The sequence below is a fragment of the Molothrus aeneus genome, unplaced genomic scaffold (genome assembly GCF_037042795.1).
Source record: "Molothrus aeneus isolate 106 unplaced genomic scaffold, BPBGC_Maene_1.0 scaffold_198, whole genome shotgun sequence".
In the NCBI taxonomy this organism is placed as follows: Eukaryota; Metazoa; Chordata; class Aves; order Passeriformes; family Icteridae; genus Molothrus; species Molothrus aeneus.
In genome coordinates this window covers 148640-171761 of record NW_027098861.1, presented here as the reverse complement: position 1 = coordinate 171761, position 23122 = coordinate 148640, and the positions used below count along the sequence as shown (strand labels likewise).

The window sequence follows — 23122 nt, the reverse complement described above, 5'->3', positions numbered from 1 at the left end:
TGGGTCTTTCAAGGATTGAGATTTTGGAGCTTTCAGGGATTGGGATTTGGGGGTTTCAGGGATTGGGATTCTGAGGTTCCCATTCTTGGGGGGGGCTGCAGGGATTTGGGATTGGGAATTGAGGCTCAGGTGTCTCCCATTCATACCCTAAAGGAATTTTCCCCTCTTGAGAGCCTTCAAATGTCTTGGGGAGGACACAACCACACCGGAGTGGAGACCCCAAATCCCTCAGGGTGGACCCCAAACTTTGCGACCCCAAAAAACCCCCCAAAATTTTGCGTTGTCATTCCCTCGCTGTCCGCCAGGGGGAGCCGCTTCTCTCCCCGTCCGCCATCTTGAGTGTGGCGCAGCACTTCCGGGTTGGTCGTCACTCACTTCCGGGTTTGCCGTCACTCACTTCCGGCGTCACCGGAAGTGGCGGGGTCGCCATGGCGACGGCCCCGCCTGTGGCAGCGGCGGGCGCGGCCCGAGGGCGCGGCGGGGACAGCGAGGGGACAACGAGGGGACAACGGGGGGGACAGCGCCGGTAACGGGAGCGGCGACACCGCGGGGACAGCGCGGGGGGAGCTGGGGGTGAGGGGGAGCCGGTGAAAGGGGGGGGGAGCGGGAAGGGGCCGGACAAAATGGCGGCGACGTGAGGGGCGGCCTGAGGGGGGCGCGGGGACATGGCGGGAACCGGGAGGGGACCGGGAGGGGACTTTGGGGACCGTGAGGGGACCTTGGGGACACAGGGGGGTTTGGAGACACAGAGGGGACTTTGGGGACATGGAGGGGACCGTGAGGGGACTTTGGAAACTTTGGGGACTTTGGGGACATGGCGGGGACCGTGAGGGGACTTTAGGGACCGTGAGGGAACTTTGGGGACATGGCGGGGACCGTGAGGGGACTTTGGGGACACAGGGGGGTTTGGAGACACAGAGGGGACTTTGGGGACATGGCGGGGACCGTGAGGGGACTTTGGGGACCGTGAGGGGACTTTGGGGACATGAAGGGGACCGTGAGGGGACTTTGGGGACACAGAGGGGGTTGGGGGACACAGAGGGGACTTTGGGGACATGGCGGGGACCGTGAGGGGAATTTGGGGACCGTGAGGGGACTTTGGGGACATGGCGGGCACCGTGAGGGGACCTTGGGGACACTGGGGGGGTTTGGGGACCGTGAGGGGACTTTGGGGACATGGCGGGGACTTGGGAGACTTTGGGGACACAGGGGGGTTTGGGGACATGGAGAGGACCGTGAGGGGACTTTGGGGACCGTGAGGGGACTTTGGGGACATGAAGGGGACCGTGAGGGGACTTTGGAGACTTTGGGGACATGGCGGGGACCGTGAGGGGAATTTGGGGACCGTGAGGGGACTTTGGGGACACAGAGCGGTTTGGAGACACAGAGGGGACTTTGGGGACATGGCGGGGACCGTGAGGGGACTTTGGGGACACAGAGCGGTTTGGGGACATGGCGGGGACCGTGAGGGGACTTTAGGGACCGTGAGGGAACTTTGGGGACATGGCGGGGACCGTGAGGGGACTTTGGGGACACAGGGGGGTTTGGAGACACAGAGGGGACTTTGGGGACATGGCGGGGACCGTGAGGGGACTTTGGGGACCGTGAGGGAACTTTGGGGACATGGCGGGGACCGTGAGGGGACTTTGGGGACACAAGGGGGTTTGGAGACACAGAGGGGACTTTGGGGACATGGCGGGGACTTGGGAGACTTCGGGGACATGGCGGGGACCGGGAGGGGACTTTGGGGACCGTGAGGGGACTTTAGGGACACAGAGCGGTTTGGGGACACAGGGGGGACTTGGGGGACATGGAGGGGACCGTGAGGGGACTTTGGAGACTTTGGGGACTTTGGGGACATGGCGGGGACCGTGAGGGGACTTTAGGGACCGTGAGGGGAATTTGGGGACCGTGAGGGGACTTTGGGGACACAGAGGTGGTTTGGGGACAGAGCTGGGGACAGGTTCCAGGTTTGGGGTGGGTTGGGGACATTGAGGGGACCTTGGGGACCATGAGGGGACTTTGGGGACACAGAGGGGGTTTGGGGACATGGCGGGGACCGTGAGGGGACTCTGGGGACCGTGAGGGGACTTTGGGGACCGTGAGGGGATTTTGGGGACTTTGGGGACATGAAGGGGACCGTGAGGGGATTTTGGGGACTTTGGGGACCCAGAGCGGGTTTGGGGACAGGGCTGGGGACAGGTTCCAGGTTTGGGGTGGCTTGGGGACATTGAGGGGACCTTGGGGACAAGTTCAGGCGCTTGTGGGGATCTTGGGGACATTTGGGGTGGCCCTGGGGACATTGAGGGTCCCCTCAGGGATTTTGGGGCTGTTTTGGGCAATTTTGGGGCAATTTTGTGGAATTTTGGGGCTTTTCTGAGGAGTTTTGGGGCTTTTGTAGGAATTTTGGGGCAGTTTTTGGGATATTTCAGGGAATTTTGGGGCTGTTTTGGGCCATTTTGGGGATATTTCAGGGGATTTTGGGGCTATTTTGTGGAATTTTGGGACTGTTTTGGGCAATTTTGGGGCAGTTTTGTGGAATTTTGGGGCAGTTTTGGGGGATTTTGGGGCAGTTTTGTGGAATTTTGAGGCAGTTTTGGGGGATTTTGGGGCAGTTTTGTGGAATTTTGGGGCAGTTTTGGGGATATCTCAGGGAATTTTGGGGCTATTTTGGGGGATTTTGGGGCTTTTCTGAGGAGTTTTGGGGCTGTTTTGGGGATTTTAGGGCTGTTTTGAGGAATTTGGGGCTGTTTTAAGGAATTTTTGGGATATTTCAGGGAATTTTGGGGCTGTTTTGTGGAATTTTGGGGCTTTTCTGAGGAGTTGTGGGGCTTTTGTAGGAATTTTGGGCGTTTTTGAGGAATTTTGGGGCAATGTTGGGGCTGTTTTGGGCAATTTTGGGGCTGTTTCGAGGAATTTTGGGACAGTTTTGGGCAGTTTTGGGGCTGTTTTGGGGAATTTTTGGGATATTTTGTGGAATTTTGGGGCAGTTTTGGGGATATTTCAGGGAATTTTGGGGCTGTTTTGGGCAATTTTTGGGATATTTCAGGGAATTTTGGGGCTATTTTGTGGAATTTTGGAGCTTTTTGAGCAATTTTGGGGCTGTGCTGAAGAATTTTGTGGATTTTTCGGAGAATTTTCGGGCTCTTGTGGAATTTTGGGGGATTTGGGGGCTTTTTCAGGTGTTTTGGGGCAGTTTTGGGGGATTTTGGGGCTGTTGTGGGGATATTTCAGGGGATTTTGGGTCTATTTTGTGGAATTTTGGGACTTTTCCGAGGAGTTTGGGGATTTTTGAGGAATTTTGGGGCTGTTTTTAGGAATTTGGTGCTGTTTTAAGGAATTTTTGGGATATTTCAGGGAATTTTGGGATATTTTGTGGAATTTTGGGCCTTTTCTGAGGAGTTTTGGGGCTGTTTTGGGGAATTTTGTGGATATTTCAGAGAATTTTGGGGCTGTTTTATGGAATTTTTGGGCGGTTTTGTGGAATTTTGGGGCAGTTTTGAGGTGTTTTGGGGCAGTTTTGGGGAATTTTGGGTCTTTTCTGAGGAGTTTTGGGGCTGTTTGGGGGGATTTTGGGGCAATTTTGGGGCAGCTTTGGGGACATTTCAGGGAATTTTGGGGCTGTTTTGTGGAATTTTGGGGGTTTTTGAGGAATTTGGGGCAATTTTGGGGCTGTTTTGAGGAATTTTGGGGCAGTTTTGGGGCTATTTTGGGGGATTTTGGGGCAGTTTTGGGATATTTCAGGGAATTTTGGGGCAATTTTGTGGAATTTTGGGGCAATTTTGTGGAATTTTCGGTCTTTTCTGAGGAGTTTTGGGGCTTTTGAAGGAATTTTGTGGATTTTTCGGAGAATTTTCGGGCTCTTTTGTGGAATTTTGGGGCTGTTTTGAGGAATTTTGGGGCTTTTCTGAGGAGTTTTGGGGCTATTTTGTGGAATTTTGGGGCTGTTTTGGGGATATTTCAGGGAATTTTGGGGCTATTTTGTGCAATTTTGGGGCTTTTCCGAGGAGTTTTGGGGCTGTTTTGGGCAATTTTGGGGCAGTTTTGGGGAATTTTTGGGAATTTTGGGGCTGGTTTAAGGAATTTTTGGGCTATTTTGGGGCAGTTTTGGGGGATTTTGGGGCTGTTTTAAGGAATTTTGGGGATATTTTGGGGATATTTTGTGGAAATTTGGGGCTATGTTGGGGATATTTCAGGGAATTTTGGGAGTTTTGGGGAGTTTTTTAGGAATTTTAGGCTATTTTGGGGCTGTTTTGGGGATATTTCTGGGAATTTTGGGGCTTTTTTTGAACAATTTTGGGGCTTTTTTGGAGCAATTTTGGGGCTTTTTTTGCAGCCGTTTCGTGGAATTTTGGGGTTTTTTTCCTGGAATTTTGGGGCTTTTCCAAAGAATTTCAGAATTTCCAACAAAAACTGGATTTGGTTTGGTTTGGTTTGGTTTTCCAAAAATTTCCACTTTTTTTTGGTTTTTTTTTTAGGAATTCTGGGTGGATTCGAGGTCAATCCCAATTTAGGAAAACCAAAACATTCAAAAATTCCAAAATTTTTTAGGAATTCTGGTTGGATTCGAGGCCAATCCCAGTTTAGGAAAACCAAACCAAAAAAATTCAAAAATTCCAAATTTTTTTAGGAATTCTGGTTGGATTTGTGGCCAATCCCAGCTTAGGAAAACCAAACCAAAAAATTCAAAAATTCCAAATTTTTTTAGGAATTCTGGGTCAATCCCAATTTAGGAAAACCAAAACCAAAAAATTCCAATTTTTTTAGGAATTCTGGTTGGATTTGAGGCCAATCTCAATATAAGAAAACCAAACCAAAAAAATTTTAAAATTCCAATTTTTTTTTTGGAATTCTGTTTAGATTTTAGGTCAATCCCAGCTTAGGAAAACCAAAACCAAAAAAATTTTAAAATTCCAATTTTTTTTTAGGAATTCTGGGTGGATTTGAGGCCAATCCCAGTTTAAGAAAACCAAAACCAAACCAAAAAATTCCAATTTTTTTTTGGAATTCTGTTTGGATTTGAGGCCAATCTCAACATAGGAAAACCAAAACCAAAAAATTCAAAAATTCCAAATTTTTTTAGGAATTCTGGTTGGATTCGAGGTCAATCCCAACTTAGGAAAACCAAACAAAAAATTTTTTTAAATTCCAAATTTTTTTAGGAATTCTGTTTGGATTTGAGGCCAATCCCAGCTTAGGAAAACCAAACCAAACAAATTCAAAAATTCCAAAATTTTTTAGGAATTCTGTTTGGATTCGAGGTCAATCCCGACTTGGGAAAACCAAAACCAAAAATTTTTTTTAATTCCAAATTTTTTTTTGGAATTCTGGGTGGATTTGAGGTCAATTCCAACTTAGGAAAACCAAAACCAAACAAAAAAATTCCAATTTTTTTTTTTTTTTTAATTCTGTTTGGATTTGAGGCCAATCCCAACTTAAAAAAACCAAACCAAACAAAAAAATTCCAATTTTTTTTTTGGAATTCTGTTTGGTTTCGAGGTCAATCCTAGCTTAGGGAAACCAAAACCAAACAATTCCAGTTTTTATTTGGAATTCTGTTTGGATTCGAGGTCAATCCCGGCTTAGGCAAACCGGCCAAACCGGGAGCGCCGGCTCCGGGCCGGGATTTGACGCCGTGGGTTGGGATTTACCGCTCCCTGTTTTGCTTTTCCCTCTCCTTAGCACTCACCCCGCGGCCTCTCCCCGAAACTCTGGGCTCCTCCGGACCCGCCGCAGAACGCGGGGAAAACCGGGATAATTCACCAGAAAAACCCAAAAAACTTCGGGCGAATTTTCGGGAAAATCGGGAGATGCTTCCCAAGCTTTGCCGGTCGCCGGATCCGGGCAGAGCCGCGAGGACGGAGGGATAAACCCCACGCCCATGGTGCCTCTGCCGGGCCCCGTTCCCGAGCTTTTCCCGGGGAATCGGGGGCGGCCATGGCGGAGCACCGGGAGCTGCTGGCCGAGATGGCGGCGGTGGCGCGGCTCAGCACGCCCGAGCGGCTGCGGCACGCCCAGAGGCGCCGGGCCCAGCAGCTGAAACAGTGGGCGCAGGCCCAGAGGGACAGCCCGGCCGTTCCCAGGGAGGAGGGAGCAGGAGCAGCAGGAGGAGGGGAGAGGAAGAGGAGGAGGAGGAGGAAGACGGTGACGTTCCCGGCCAGCGTGCGGCTCCTGGAGGCGGCGGCGCGGCACGACGCCGAGGAAGGTGGGGGGAAAAGCGGGAATTCCGTTGGGGATGGTTTGGATTGGTGGGATCGAGGGGAGGGGACGGAGATGGGACGGGAAGGGATGGTGGGGGGGGGGGGGATCTGGTGGGATCCTTGGAGGGGTTGCTGGGATTGGCCACGGTTCCTTTGGGATCCTTGGAATTGCCACTGGGATCCTTGGAATTGGCACTGGGATCATTGGAAGGGTTGCTGGGATTGGTGTGGTTCCTTTGGGATCCCTGGAATTGCCACTGGGATCCCTGGAGGGGTTGTTGGGGTGGTTGTGATTCCATCGGGATCCTTGGAGGGGTTGCTGGGATTGGCCACGGTTCCTTTGGGATCCTTGGAATTGCCACTGGGATCCTTGGAAGGGTGGCTGGGATTGGCGTGGTTCCTTTGGGATCTTTGGAATTGCCTTTGGAATATTTGGAATTGCCACTGGGATCCTTGGAATTGGCACCGGGATCATTGCAAGGGTCATTGGGATTGGTCACGGTTCCATTGGGATCCTTGGAAGCGCCACCGGGATCCTTGGGATTTCCATCAGAATCCTTGGAGGGGTTGTTGGGATTGGTCACGGTTCCTTTGGGATCCTTGGAATTGCCTTTGGAATATTTGGGATTTCCATTGGGATCCTTGGCGGGGTTGTTGGGGTGGTTGTGGTTCCTTTGGGATCCTTGGAATTGGCACTGGGATCCTTGGAGGGGTTGTTGGGATCCTTGGAATTGGCACTGGGATCCTTGGAGGGGTTGTTGGGATTGGTCACGGTTCCTTTGGGATCCTTGGAATGGGCACTGGGATCCTTGGGAGGGGTTGTTGGGGATGGTCATGGCTCTGTGGAGATCCTTGGAATTGCCTTTGGAATATTTGGAATTTCCATTGGGATCCTTGGAGGGGTTGTTGGGGTGGTTGTGGTTCCTTTGGGATCCTTGGAAGCGCCATCGGAATCCTTGGAAGCGCCATCGGAATCCTTGGAAGAGTCGTTGGAATCATTGGAATCGCCTCTGGAATCTTTGGAAGGGTTGTTGGGCTGGTCACGGCTCCTTTGGGATCCTCGGGAATGTCTTTGGGATCTTTGGTGGTTCCATTGGATTCCTTGGAATTGCCATTGGAATCCTTGGAAAAGCCGTTGGGATGGTCATGGTTCCGCTGGGATCCTTGGGAATGTCTTTGGGATACTCAGCAGATCCATTGGAATCCTTGGTGGTTCAATTGGATTCCTTGGAATTTGCCATTGGATTCCTTGGAATCGCCATTGGGATCCTTGGAATCTGCCTTGGGATCCTTGGAATTGCCATTGGGATCCTTGGAATTGCCGTTGGGATGGTCATGGTTCCTTTGGGATCCTTGGGAATGTCCTTGGGATATGTGGTGGTTCCAATGGAACCCTTGGAATTGCCTTTGGAATGCTTGGAGTTAGCGTTGAGGATCCTTGGAATCGCCATCGGAATTCTTGGAATCGCCATCGGAATCCTTGGATTCCGTGTGCATGGTCACGGTTCCATTGGGATCCTTGGTTGTTCCATTGGATTCCTTGGAATTGCCGTTGGGATGGTCACGGTTCCATTGGGATCCTTGGGAATGTGTTTGGGATACTCAGCAGATCCATTGGATTCCTTGGTGGTTCCATTGGATTCCTTGGAATTTGCCATTGGATTCCTTGGAATTTGCTATCGGATTCCTTGGAGTTGCCGTTGGAATCCTTGGAATTGCCGTTGGGATGGTCATGGTTCCACTGGGATCCTTGGGAATGTGTTTGGGATAGTTGATGGTTCCATTGGATTCCTTGGAATTGCCCTTGGGATCCTTGGAATCGCCGCTGGGATGCTCCAAGGTCCCACTGGAATCCTTGGCGGTTCCGTTGGATTCCTTGGAATCTGCCTTGGGATCCTTGGAATCTGCCTTGGGATGCTCCAAGGTCCCACTGGAATCCTTGGCGGTTCCGTTGGATTCCTTGGAATCTGCCCTTGGGATCCTCCTCCGTGCTTCCCTCGGGGTTCCCGGTGGCGCCGGCATTCCCGGCATTCCCGGCATTCCCGGCATTCCGTTCCCCCGCAGTCCAGCAGTTCCTGGAGAGCGGGATCAGCCCCGACCTGTGCAACGAGGACGGGCTGACGGCGCTGCACCAGGTACTGCCCGGAAACATCCCCGGAAACATCCCCGGGAACATCCCCGGAAACATCCCCGGAAACATCCCCGCAGCTCCGGGGCCGGGGCCTTCCCGGGATCCCACGGGAGGATCCGGGTCCTTCCCGTCCCCTGAGCTGATCCTGGTATCCCGGATTGGGGCTTTTCCATCCCAGCTCCATCCATTGATCCCAAATCCCAGTGATCCCAAATCCCAGATCCATCCATTGATCCCAAATCCCAGTGATCCCAAATCCCAGATCCATCCATTGATCCCAAATCCAGGCCATTGCCATCCCAGATCCATCCATTGATCCCAAATCCTGGTGGTCCCAGTGATCCCAAATCCCAGTGATCCCAAATCCAGGTCATTCCCATCCCAGATCCATCCATTGATCCCAGATCCCGGTGATCCCAGATCCCAGTGATCCCAAATCCAACCCCTTCCCAGCTCCATCCATTGATCCCAAATCCCATCATTCCCAAATCCAGGCCCTTCCCATCCCAAATCCAGGCCCTTCCCATCCCATCCCAAATCCTGCTGATCCCAAATCCCATCATTCCCAAATCCAGCCCCCTCCCATCCGAGCTCCATCCATTGATCCCAAATCCCATCATTCCCAAATCCAGGCCCTTCCCATCCCGTTAACTGCTGATCCTGAACCCTGGTTTCCCAAATCCGTGTTTTTCCCACACGTCCCCCGTTTCCGGTGATCCCAAATCCTTCCTTATCCCGGTAACCCCAAATCTTTTCCATCCCCGCTCCAGGTCCTTCCCTTCCCCTCTCCCCCTGCTGATCCCAAATCCCGGTGTCCCCTTTTCCACATCCTTCCCATCCCATTGACCTCCAGCATCCCAGGACCACGAATCGCACCCCGTTCCCAACCCCACCATTCCCAATCCCACCATTCCCAACCCCACCATTCCCAATCCCAATCCCATTATTCCCAATCCCATTATTGCCAATCCCATTATTCCCAATCCCACCATTCCCAGAACTGCGTTGGCAGCTCCGTCCCGCTGCTCCTGGACCATTCCCAATCCCATCGTTCCCAATCCCATCATTCCCAATCCCATCATTCCCAATCCCACTATTCCCAATCCCATAATTCCCATTCCCAGTCCCATCGCAATCCCACCATTCCCAAACCCATTCCCATTCCCATCCCCAGAGCTGCATCGACGATTCCCTGCCCCTGGTCCGTCTCCTCCTGGACCATGAAATCCCTTTATTCCCATTCCCAATATTCCCATCATTCCCATCATTCCCAATCCAATTCCCAATCCCATTCTTCCCATCATTCCCATCATTCTCACCATTCCCAGAGCTGCATCAATGACTCCATCCCAGTGGTCCAGCTGCTCCTGGACCATTTCCACCATTACCATTCCCAATCCCAATCCCATAATTCCCAATCCCATTTCCACCATTCCCAGTCCCATCATTCCCACCATTCCCATCATTCCATTCCCATTCCCATCATTCCCATCATTCCCATCATTCCCAATCCCATTCCCACCATTCCCAATCCCAATCCCATTCCCATTCCCATTCCATTCCCACCATTCTCAATGCCATCATTCCCAATGCCATCATTCCCGTAATTGCCAATGCCATTCCCATTCCCATAATTCCCAATCCCATCATTCCCACCATTCCCATTCCATTCCCATTCCCATCATTCCCGCCATTCCCAGAGCTGCATCGACGATTCCCTGCCCCTGTTCCGTCTCCTCCTGGACCATTCCCACCATTCCCATTCCCATCATTCCCACCATTCCCATTCCATTCCCAATCCCAATCCCATCATTCCCACCATTCCAAATCCCACCATTCCCATTCCATCCCAATCCCATTCCCATTCCCATTCCATTCCCATTCCCGCCATTCCCAGAGCTGCATCGACGATTCCCTGCCCCTGGTGCGTCTCCTCCTGGACCATTCCCCCCATTCCCATTCCCAATCCCACCATTCCCATTCCCAATCCCATTCCCACCATTCCCATTCCCAATCCCATCCCATTCCCATTCCCATTCCCATTCCCATCATTCCCGCCACCATTCCCAGAGCTGCATCGACGATTCCCTGCCCCTGGTCCGTCTGCTCCTGGACCATTCCCATTCCATTCCCAATCCCATTCCCACCATTCCCAATCCCATTCCATTCCCATTCCCAATCCCATTCCCACCATTCCCAATCCCATTCCATTCCCATTCCCAATCCCCTTCCCACCATTCCCATTCCCATTCCATTCCCAATCCCATTCCCACCATTCCCATTCCCATTCCATTCCCATTCCCAATCCCATCCCATTCCCACCATTCCATTCCCATTCCCAATCCCATTCCATTCCCAGAGCTGCATCGACGATTCCCTGCCCCTGGTCCGGCTGCTCCTGGACCATTCCCATTCCCATCCCATTCCCACCATTCCCATTCCCATTCCATTCCCATTCCCAATCCCATCCCATTCCCACCATTCCCATTCCCATTCCATTCCCATTCCCAATCCCATCCCATTCCCACCATTCCCATTCCCAATCCCAATCCCATTCCCACCATTCCCATTCCCATTCCATCCCCAGAGCTGCATCGACAATTCCCTGCCCCTGGTCCGGCTGCTCCTGGACCATTCCCATTCCCATTCCCATTCCATTCCCATCCCATTCCCAATCCCATTCCCAATCCCATTCCCATTCCCATTCCCATCCCATTCCCAATCCCATTCCCATCCCATTCCCAATCCCATTCCCATTCCCATTCCCATTCCCATTCCCATTCCCATTCCCATCCCATTCCCAATCCCATTCCCAATCCCATTCCCATTCCCAATCCCAATCCCATTCCCACCATTCCCATCCCATTCCCAATCCCATTCCCATTCCCATTCCCACCATTCCATTCCCAATCCCATCCCATTCCCACCATTCCCATTCCCATTCCCAGCATTCCCAATCCCATTCCATTCCCATTCCCGCCATTCCCATTCCATCCCCAGAGCTGCATCGACGATTCCCTGCCCCTGGTCCGTCTGCTCCTGGACCATTCCCATTCCATTCCCATTCTCAATCCCATTCCCACCATTCCCATTCCCATCCCATTCCCATTCCCAATCCCATTCCCACCATTCCCATTCCCGCCATTCCCATTCCATCCCCAGAGCTGCATCGACGATTCCCTGCCCCTGGTCCGGCTGCTCCTGGACTCCGGCGCCGACGCCAACGCCCGCGACGCCGAGCTCTGGACCCCGCTCCACGCCGCCGCCACCTGCGGCCACCTGCGCCTGGTGCAGCTGCTGCTCCAGCGGTACCTGGGGACACCCTTGGGGACACCCCCGGGGACACCCCCGGGGACGCCCCCGGTGACGCCGGCGCTGTCCCCGCAGCGGCGCCGACCTGCTGGCGCTGAATTCCGACGGGAACATGCCCTACGACCTGTGCGAGGACGAGGCCACGCTGGACTGCCTGGAGAGCGCCATGGCGCGGCAGGGTGGGCGCGGGCGGCGCCGCCGGGCCCGGGGCGGGGTGGCGCCAGTAATGTCACCAGTAATGTCACCAGTAATGTCACCCCCTCGTGGCAGGGATCACGCAGGAGCGCATCGAGGAGGCGCGGGCGGCCACGGAGCGCGCCATGGTGGCCGAGATCCGCGAGCTCGTCCGGCAGGGAAAGGAGCTGGACGCGCCCCGGGGACAGCACGGGGGCACCCTGGTGCGCGGGGGTGGCACCGAGGAGACAGCCAGGGGACAGCACGGGGGCACCCTGGTGCGCGGGGGTGGCACCGAGGGGACAGCGGGGGCGGCACCGAGGGGACAGCGGGGGCAGCACCGGGGTCATTGAGGGGGCATTGAGGTGGCACCGGGGTCATTGAGGTGGCACCGGGGTCATTGAGGGGTCATTGAGGGGGGATTGAGGTCATTGAGGGGGCATTGAGGTGGCACCGGGGTCATGGAGGGCGGATTGAGGGGACACTGGGGTCATTGAGGGGGCATTGAGGTGACACTGGGGTCATTGAGGGGGCATTGAGGTGACACTGGGGTCATTGAGGTGGCACTGGGGTCATTGAGGGGGGATGGAGGTGGCACCGGGGTCATTGAGGTGACACTGGGGTCATTGAGGTGACACCAGGGTCATGGAGGGGTCATTGAGGGGCATTGAGGTGACACCGGGGTCATTGAGGGGGGATGGAGGTGACACTGGGGTCATTGAGGGGGCACCGGGGTCATTGAGGGGGGATTGAGGGGTCATTGAGGTGGCACTGGGGTCATTGAGGGGGCATTGAGGTGACACCGGGGTCATTGAGGGGGCATTGAGGGGGCACTGGGGTCATTGAGGGGGCATTGAGGGGGGATTGAGGTGGCACCGGGGTCATTGAGGTGGCACCGGGGTCATTGAGGGGATGAGGGTGACACTGGGAGGGATCAGGGTGACACTGGGGGTCACTGGGTGGCACTGGGGGTCACTGTGAGCGGATGAGGGTGACACTGGGAGAGCATCAGGGTGACACTGGGGTCATTGGGTGACACTGGGGGTCACTGGAGGAGGGTCCCCATGGCCCTGGTGACACTGGGAGGGATCAGGGTGGCACTGGGGGTCACTGGGGGGGGTCCTCATGGCCATGGTGGCATTGGGAGAGGAGCAGGGTGGCACTGGGGTCACTGGGAGGGGATCAGAGTGACACTGGGGTGGCACTGGGCTCACTGGGGGTCACTGGGTCAGGGTGGCACTGGGGTCACTGATGGGGGGTGGGGGTGGCACTGGGAGGGGCAGGGTGGCACTGGGGTCACTGAGTGGGGATCAGGGTGACACTGGGGTCACTGGGCGTCACTGGGTCAGGGTGACACTGGGGTCACTGGGAGGGGCAGGGTGACACTGGGGTCACTGGGCGTCACTGGGTCAGGGTGACACTGGTGGCACTGGGAGGGGATGAGGGTGACACTGGGTGTCACTGGGGGTCACTGGGTCAGGGTGACACTGGGTGGCACTGGGAGGGGATGAGGGTGACACTGGGTGACACTGGGTGTCACTGGGTCAGGGTGACACTGGGTGGCACTGGGAGGGGATGAGGGTGACACTGGGTGACACTGGGTGTCACTGGGTCAGGGTGACACTGGGTGGCACTGGGAGGGGATGAGGGTGACACTGGGTGACACTGGGTGTCACTGGATGAAGATCAGGGTGACACTGGGGGTCACTGGGAGGGTCAGGGTGACCCTGGGAGAGGATTAGGGTAACACTGGGGTCACTGGGAGGGTCAGGGTGACACTGGAGGTCACTGGGTGACACTGTAGGTCACTGGATGGGGAGCAGGGTGACACTGGGGGTCACTGGGTCAGGGTGACACTGGGTGGCACTGGGGGTCACTGGGTCAGGGTCCCCATGGCCCTGGTGGCACTGGGTGAGGATCAGGGTGGCACTGGGGGGTCACTGGGAGGGTCAGGGTGACATTGGGTGACACTGCAGGGGATGAGGGTGACACTGGCAGGGTCAGGGTGACACTGGGTGACACTGGGGGTCACTGGGTGAGGATCAGGGTGACACTGGGGGTCACTGGGTGACACGGGGGGTCACTGGATGACAATCAGGGTGACACTGGGTGACACTGGTGGTGTCACTGGGTGAGGGTCAGGGTGACACTGGGTGACACTGGGGTTCACTGGGTGAGGATCAGGGTGACACTGGGGGTCACTGGGTGACACTGGGGGTCACTGGATGACAATCAGGGTGACACTGGGAGGGTCAGGGTGACACTGGGGGTGTCACTGGGTGAGGATCAGGGTGGCACTGGGTGACACTGGGTGAGGCTCAGGGTGACACTGGGGTTCACTGTGTGACGATCAGGGTGACACTGGGTGGCACTGGTGGTGTCACTGGGTGAGGATCAGGGTGACACTGGGTGACACTGGGAGGGTCAGGGTGTCACTGGTGGTGTCACTGGATGAGGCTCAGGGTGACACTGGGTGTCACTGGGGGTCACTGGGTGACACTGGGGGTCACTGGATGACAATCAGGGTGACACTGGGAGTCACTGGGTGTCACTGGGTGAGGCTCAGGGTGACACTGGGTGTCACTGGTGGTGTCGCTGGGCGAGGCTCAGGGTGACACTGGGGGTCACTGGGTGACACTGGGGGTGTCGCTGGGTGAGGCTCAGGGTGACACTGGGGGTCACTGGGTGACACTGGGGGTCACTGGATGACAATCAGGGTGACACTGGGAGTCACTGGGTGTCACTGGGTGAGGATCAGGGTGACAATGGGGGTCACTGGGTGACACTGGAGGTCACTGGGTGAGGATCAGGGTGACACTGGGAGGGTCAGGGTGACACTGGTGGTGTCGCCGGGCGAGGCTCAGGGCGCCACCCCGGTGCCACCACCGCTGTCCCCGCCGCTGTCCCCTGCCAGCTGCACGTGGCGGCCGCCAACGGGTACCTGGAGGCGGCCGAGCTGCTGCTGGCGCACGGCGCGGGCCCCGCGGCGCGCGACGCCGACGGCTGGCAGCCCCTGCACGCCGCCGCCTGCTGGGGACAGGTGTGGCACCCGCGCCCTCGGGGACATCCCCCCGCCCCGCGTCCCCGATGATTTTCCCGTTTTTCCCCTTTTTCCACCCGTTTCTCGTCCCCTCCTTTCTGCAGGTGCAGCTGGCGGAGCTGCTGGTGGCTCACGGCGCCGAGCTGGGCGCCAAATCGCTGCTGGAGGAGACGCCCCTGGGTGGGTTTGGGGACGGCACTCTGGTGGCACTCTGGTGGCACTTTGGTGGCACTTTGGTGGCACTCTGGTGGCACTCTGGTGACAGGGGTGTTGTCACAGACGTGTGCGGGGACGAGGAGGTCCGGGCCAAGCTGCTGGAGCTGAAGCACAAGCGGGCGGCGGTGCTGAAATGCCAGGAGAGGCACAAATCCCTGCTCCAGAGGAGAACGTCCAGCGCCGGCAGCCGAGGGTGAGGATTGGAGGGGACACCACAGGGGTGGCATTGGGGACACACAGGGGTGGCACTGGGGTGACATTGGGGACACACAGGGTCACAAATCCCTGCTCCAGAGGAGAACGTCCAGCGCCGGCAGCCGGGGGTGAGGATTGTCACCGCCTTGGGGACACAAATGGGGACACCACAGGGGACACCACAGGGGTGGCACTGGGGTGACACAGGGGACACCACAGGGGTGGCATTGGGGTGACACGCAGGGTCACAAATCCCTGCTCCAGAGGAGAACATCCAGCGCCGGCAGCCGAGTGTGAGGATTGTCACCACCTTGCCTTGGGGACACCACAGGGGACACCACAGGGGTGGCACTGGGGACACCACAGGGATGGCACTGGGGTGACACTGGGGACACCACAGGGGTGGCACTGGGGACACCACAGGGATGGCACTGGGGTGACACTGGGATCACCACAGGGGTGACACTGGGGACACCACAGGGGACAGCACAGGGGTGACATTGGGAACACCACAGGGGTGGCACTGGGGACACCACAGGGGTGGCACTGGGGTGACACTGGGGACACCACAGGGGTGGCACTGGGGACACCACAGGGGTGGCATTGGGTGACACACAGGGATGGCACTGAGGACACCACAGGGATGGCATTGGGTGACACACAGGGGTGGCACTGGGGACACTGGAGGGATCAGGCTGACGCTGGGAGGTGCTCAGGGTGAAATCCCCGAAACCCCACAATTCCCCAAACCCCCACACATCCCCCAAAGTTCATAATCCCGAACCCCGAAACCCCACAGACCCTGAACCCCACCCACATCGTTCCCCAAAACCCCATAAACCCCGAAATCCCAAAACCCCCATAATCTCTGAAACCCCAAAACCCCCATAAATCCCCCCCATAATTCCAATAAACCCCATAAACCCCCATAATCCCAAATGCCAGAACCCCACAAACCCCCAAAACCACACAAATCCCAAATGCTTAAATCCCCAAAACCCCAAAATCCCCAAATCCCATAAATCCGAAACCCCTGTAATTCCCCAAATCCACACAAATCCCCAAAACGCCCACAAACCCCAAACCCCACAAACCCCGATCCCCTGTAATGCTGAATTCCCATAAACCCCATAGCCCCAAAGCCCCATAAGCCCCAAATGCCCTAAATCCCATAAAACCCCACAAAACCTCATAAAAACCCCACAAAACCCCCCTAAATCCCATAAAACCACAGAAAACCCCACAAAAACCCCACAAAACTCCATAAAATCCCAGAAAAACCCCATAAACTCCCACAAAACCCCACAAAAAACCCACAAAAACCCCATAAAACCCACAAAAACCCCCCAAAAAACCCCATAAATCCCATAAAACCCAAAAAAAACCCCTTAAATCCCATAAAACCACAGAAAACCCCACAAAACCCCCATAAACCCCAATCCCTTGCAATCCTGAATTCCCATAAACACCATAACCCACAAAAACCCCCATAAACCCCACAAGACACCCCAAAAACCCCCTAAATCCCATAAAACCACACAAAAATTCCCATAAACCCCACACAAACCCCACAAAAACCCCACAAACCTCCCACAAAAACCCCATAAATCCCATAAAACCACAGAAAACCACACAAAACCCCCATAAACCCCACAAAACCCCCACAAACCCCGATCCCTTGCAATCCTGCATTCCCATAAACCCCATACCCCACAAAAACCCCACAAAAAACCCCATAAACCCCAAATGCCCTAAATCTTCTAAACCCCTGAAAAAACCCCACACAAACCCCACACAAACCCCACACAAACCCCACACAAACCCCACACAAACCCCACACAAACCCCATAAACCCCCATAAACCCCCATAAACCCCCAATGCCCTAAATCTTCTAAACCCCACAAAAACCCCACAAAACCCCACACAAACCGCATAAATCCCATAAAACCCCATAAATCCCATAAAACCACAGAAAACCCCACAAAACCCCATAAAACCCCACAAAAACCCCACACAAACCCCATAAAACCCCACAAAACCCCTAAATCCCCAGAACCCCACAAACCCCGATCCCTTGCAATCCTGAATTCCCATAAACCCCCATAAACGCCACACAAACCCCATAAACCCCAAATACCCTAAATCTTCTAAACCCCACAAAAACCCCACAAAACCCCCCTAAATCCCATAAACCCCACGAAACCCCCCAAAAACCCCACAAATCCCACAAAAACACCCCACACAAACCCCACAAATCCCCCCATAAACCCCACACAAACCCCACACAAACCCCACAATACCCCATAAAACCCCATAAACCCCACAAAACCCCCCCAAAAACCCCATAAATCCCATATAACCACAGAAAACCACAGAAAACCCCATAAACCCCCATAAAACCCCACATAAACCCCACACAAACCCCACACAAACCCCACACAAACCCCTAAATCCCCAGAACCCCACAAACCCCGATCTCTTGCAATCCTGAATTCCCATAAACCCCCATAAACCCCACAAAAACTCCCATAAACCCCTCAAAACCCCATAAACCCCACATAAACCCCAAATGCCCTCAATCTTCTAAACCCCACAAAAACCCCACAAAACCCCCCTAAATCCCATAAAACCCCACGAAACCCCACAAAAACCCACAAAACCCCACAAAAACACCATAAACCCCACAAAACCCCACACAAACCCCACAAATCCCACAAAAAAACCCCACACAAACCCCACAAATCCCCCCATAAACCCCACAAAACCCCACACAAACCCCACGAAACCCCACACAAACCCCACACAAACCCCACACAAACCCCATAAACCCCACAAAACCCCCCCAAAACCCCCATAAATCCCATAAAACCACAGAAAACTACACAAAACCCCATAAACCCCAAATGCCCTAAATCTTCTAAACCCCTGAAAAAACCCCCAAAAACCCCACACAAACCCCATAAACCCCACACAAACCCCACACAAACCCCACAAACCCCACACAAACCCCACACAAACCCCATAAACCCCACACAAACCCCACACAAACCCCACACAAACCCCTCAAAACCCCACACAAACCCCACACAAACCCCACACAAACCCCACAAACCCCACACAAACCCCACACAAACCCCACAAACCCCACACAAACCCCACACAAACCCCACACAAACCCCACACAAACCCCACACAAACCCCACAAAACCCCACACAAACCCCACACAAACCCCACAAACCCCCACACAAACCCCACACAAACCCCACACAAACCCCTCAAAACCCCACACAAACCCCTCAAAACCCCACACAAACCCCACAAACCCCACACAAACCCCACACAAACCCCACACAAACCCCACACCAACCCCACACAAACCCTACACAAACCCCACACAAACCCCACACAAACCCCACAAAACCCCACATAAACCCCACAATACCCCACACAAACCCCACACAAACCCCACAAAACCCCACATAAACCCCACAATACCCCACACAAACCCCACACAAACCCCACAAAACCCCACACAAACCCTACACAAACCCCACACAAACCCCACACAAACCCCACACAAACCCCACACAAACCCCACACAAACCCCCTAAACCCCACACAAACCCCACACAAACCCCACACAAACCCCACACAAACCCCACAAAACCCCACACAAACCCCACAAACCCCACAAACCCCATCCCAGGAAGGTGGTTCGCCGCGCCAGCCTCTCGGAGCGCTCCAGCCGCTACCGCCGGGAGCTGCAGCGCGAGGCCATCGTCTGGGGACACCTCGGGGACAGCGAGGACGAGGACAGGGCCACCGCTGCCGTCACTGTCACCGCTGCCACCGCTGAGGGCGCGGCCTCCGAGACACGGCCACCGCTGCCAGCGGCCGGCGGAGGGGCTGGGGTGAGGGACAGCGGGGACATCAGAGGGGACAGTGGGGACACCTCAGGGGTGAGGGACATTGGAGACATCAGGGACATTGGGGACACTGGGGACGTTGGGGACATCGAGGACATTGGAGACATTGAGGACATTGAGGGATTGGGGACATCGGGGGATTGGGGACACTGGGGACGTTGGGGATGTCGGGGATAAGGGACATTGGGGACATTGGGGGACACCTCAGGGGTGAGGGACATTGGAGACATCAGGGACATTGAGGACATCAGGGACATTGAGGGATTGGGGATGTCGGGGACATCGGGGACTCCTCAGGGGTGAGGGACGCTGGAGACACTGGGGACATTGGAGACATTGGGGACATCGGGGACATTGGGGACATCAGGGACATTGGGGACACTGGGGACGTCAGGGACATTGGGGACACTGGGGACGTCAGGGACATTGGGGGACACCTCAGGGGTGAGGGACACTGGAGACTTTGGGGACATGGGAGACATTGGGGACATTGGGGACATCAGGGACACTGGGGACGTCGGGGATAAGGGACATTGGGGACATCAGGGACATTGGGGACAACAGGGACACCCCAGGGGTGAGGGACATTGGAGACATTGGGGACATCAGGGACTTTGAGGGATTGGGGACACTGGAGACGTTGGGGATGTCAGAGATAAGGGACATTGGGGACAACGGGGACATTGGGGACACCTCAGGGGTGAGGGACACTGGAGACACTGGGGACATCAGGGACACTGGGGACGTCGGGGACATTGGGGACACCTCAGGGGTGAGGGACACTGGAGACATTGGGGACATTGGCGGATTGGGGACACTGGGGACGTCTGGGACATTGGGGAAGCCTCAGGGGTGGGGGACATCGGGAACATTGAGGACATTGGGGACACTGGGGACGTCGGGGAGAAGGGATATTAGGGACATCAGGGACATCAGGGACATTGGGGACATTGGGGACATTGGGGATGTTGAGGGTGAAGAACATTGGGGACACCTCGGGGACAGCAAGGACAAAGACAGGGCCACCACCACTGCCACCACTGAGGGCACGGCCAGCGAGACACGGCCACTGTGGAGGGGCTGGGGTGAGGGACAGCGGGGACAGAGGGGGGGTTGAGGGACATTGGGGACATCAGGGACATCGGGGACTTTGGGGATGTCAGAGATAGGGGACATTGGGGACACCTCAGGGGTGAGGGACATTGGGGATGTTGGGGACGTTGGGGGTGAAGGACATTGGGGACACCTTGGGGACAGTGAGGACGAGGACAGGGCCACCACCACTGCCACCACCGAGGGCATGGCCACTGAGACGCGGCCACCATAGAGGGGCTGGGGTGAGGAACAGAGGGGACAGTGGGGACATCAGGGACATTGGGGACACCTCAGGGGTGAGGGACACTGGAGACATCGGGGACATTGGGGACATTGGGGACATCAGGGACACTGGGGACGTCGGGGATAAGGGACATTGGGGACATCAGGGACATTGGGGACAACAGGGACACCTCAGGGGTGAGGGACAGTGGGGACATTGGGGACATTGAGGACATCAGGAATGTTGGGAGACATCGGGGACATTGGGGCTATTGGGGACATCAGGGCCGTTGGGGGACATTGGGGACATTGGGAGATTGGGGATGAAGGACATTGGGGACATTGGGACTATTGGGGACATCAAGAACATTGGGGACATTGTAGACGTCAGGGACATTGTGGACATTGGGGACATCAAGGACATCAGGGGACATTGGGGCTATTGGGGACATCAAGGACAATGGGGGACATTGGGAGATTGGGGACATTGGGGACATCAAGGGACATTGAGGGACTGGGAGCATCGGGGACACCTCAGGTGTAAGAACAGTGGGGGTGAGGGACACTGGGGACATTGGGGACATCGGGGACAGCGAGGGTGAGGACAGGGCCACCACCACTGCCACCACCGAGGGCACGGCCAAGGGGGCGGGGCTGGGGTGAGGGACAGCGGGGACATCGGGGACGTTGGGGACATGGGAGATGTCAGGGACATTGAGGCCATCAGGAGTCAGGGACACTGGAGACATTGGGGACACTGGGGACATTGGGGACACTGGGGACACCTCAGGGGTGAGGGACATTGAGGACATTGGGGGTGAGGGACACTGGGGACATTGGGGACATCAGGGACATCGAGGGATTGGGGGTTCGGGACATTGGGGACACTGGGGACAATGTGGAGGGACATTAGGGTGAGGGACCTTGGGGACATTGGGGGGACCCTGGGGACATCATGGGGGCTTGGGGACCTTGGGGACATCGTGGGATTGGGGACAATGAGGACAACATGGAGGACATTGGGGACAATGTGGGGGTGAGGGACCTTGGGGACAATGGGGGACCTTGGGGACAATGTGGGGTGGACGTTGGGGGATTGGGGACATTGGGGGTGACACTGGTGTGAGGGACACTGGGGACAACGTGGGACATTGGGGACACTGGGGACAATGTGAGGGGACCTTGGGGACAACGTGGGACCTTGGGGACACTGGGGGACATTGGGGGTGCGGGACCTTGGGGACAACATGGGACACTGGGGACAACGTGGGACCTTGGGGACAACAAGGGTTGAGGACCTTGGGGACCTTGGGGGACCTTGGGGACAACATGGGGGGGACAATGAGGACAATGTGGGGGGACATCAGGGCTGAGGAACACTGGGGACAACGTGAGGGGACCTTGGGGACATCGTGGGGCCTTGGGGACATTGAGGGTTGAGGACCTTGGGGACATCGGGGGACATTGGGGACAATGTGAGGGGACCTTGGGGACAATGTGGGACATTGGGGACATTGAGGATTGAGGACCTTGGGGACACTGGGGGACATTGGGGGTGAGGGACCTTGGGGACAACATGGGACTTTGGGGACACTGGCGACAGTGTGAGGGGACCTTGGGGACATCGTGGGACCTTGGGGACATTGAGGGTTGAGGACCTTGGGGACACTGGGGGACATGGGGGGACATTGGGGTGAGGGACATTGGGGACCTTGGGGACCTTGGGGACATTGAGGGTTGAGGACCTTGGGGACAACATGGGCTGACACCAGTGGCTCGGTGACAACAGCGGGGAGGACACTCGTGCTCAGGGTGACACCGGGGAGGGGACAACGGTGACCCCGCTGGGGACAGCCCCGAGTGTCCCCATCGTCCCCATCGTCCCCACTGTCCCCATTGTCACCTCCCCCCTTTTCTTTGTCCCCTCAGGACCCGTCCTCGGCGCCACCCTCGCCGTGCCCTCACCCCAACGGCGCCGCCGTGTCCCCAATGTCCCCAGGGTCCCCTCGCTGTCCCCCGGCGCCCTCGGGGGACCGCGGCCACCCCCACACCTTGGCCGACCTCAAGCGGCTCCGAGCGGCCGCCAAAACCCCAAAGAGCGACCCCAGAAACGCCCCCGAAAACCCCCAAAAAAACCCCGAAAACCCCCCCGGGGACACCCTCGGGGACATTGGGGACACCCCTGGGGACATTGGGGACATTGGGGACACTGGGGCCACCGCCGGGGAGCCGCCCGTGCTGCGGCTGAGGGCCCCGCAGGGCCCGGCGCAGGATCAGCGGCGCTGCTGCCGCCTCCTGTGAGCGCGGCCTTTTGGGGCCTTTGGGGCCTTTGGGGGCCTTTGGGGGCCTTTTGGGGGCCTTTGGGGGCGCCCCGAAACCTTCGGGGTGGCCCCGTTGTCCCTGTGTGTGCGCGGTGGCCCCAAAAGGGACTTTCTGTGTCCCTTTTTGTGTCCCCGAGCGTTTGGGGACGAGGAACAAATGCGAGGTGGCAGCAGCAGCGGTGTCGGCGTGGATTTGTTATTTTGGGGTTTTGTTATTTTGGGGTTTTTGGGGTTTTTGGGGTTTTGTTATTTTGGGGTTTTGTTATTTTGGGGTTTGGGGATTTTGTT

At 56.1% G+C, this 23122-nt stretch overlaps 1 protein-coding gene across 5 annotated transcripts; it reads left to right on the top strand.

Annotated features, from left to right (window-relative positions):
• Positions 1 to 416: 416 nt before the first annotated feature.
• Positions 417 to 22854, top strand: PPP1R16A (protein phosphatase 1 regulatory subunit 16A). Of its 5 annotated transcripts, none has more exons than XM_066570041.1 (11): positions 417 to 526; positions 5683 to 6205; positions 8265 to 8335; positions 11494 to 11639; positions 11719 to 11822; positions 11914 to 12041; positions 14732 to 14857; positions 14962 to 15037; positions 15137 to 15266; positions 18977 to 19181; positions 22443 to 22854. In XM_066570041.1, exons 2-11 carry the CDS (start codon positions 5938 to 5940, stop codon positions 22812 to 22814), a joined length of 1626 nt encoding a protein of 541 aa, XP_066426138.1. In that variant the 5' UTR covers positions 417 to 526; positions 5683 to 5937; the 3' UTR covers positions 22815 to 22854. The 5 variants fall into 5 exon arrangements, with proteins under 5 accessions (XP_066426138.1, XP_066426140.1, XP_066426141.1 ...); XM_066570042.1 differs by lacking the exon at positions 417 to 526 and adding an exon at positions 555 to 573; XM_066570043.1 differs by lacking the exon at positions 18977 to 19181 and having other exon boundaries at positions 8270 to 8335.
• The last annotated feature ends 268 nt before the right edge of the window (positions 22855 to 23122 follow it).

Coding starts and splice junctions, on each gene's coding strand:
- PPP1R16A (XM_066570041.1), top strand. CDS start 5,938: ATGGCGGAGCACCGGGAGCTGCTGGCCGAGATGGCGGCGGTGGCGCGG. Junction 14,858..14,961: donor CCGCCGCCTGCTGGGGACAG/GTGTGGCACCCG, acceptor TCCTTTCTGCAG/GTGCAGCTGGCGGAGCTGCT. Junction 15,267..18,976: donor TCCAGCGCCGGCAGCCGAGG/GTGAGGATTGGA, acceptor ACCCCATCCCAG/GAAGGTGGTTCGCCGCGCCA.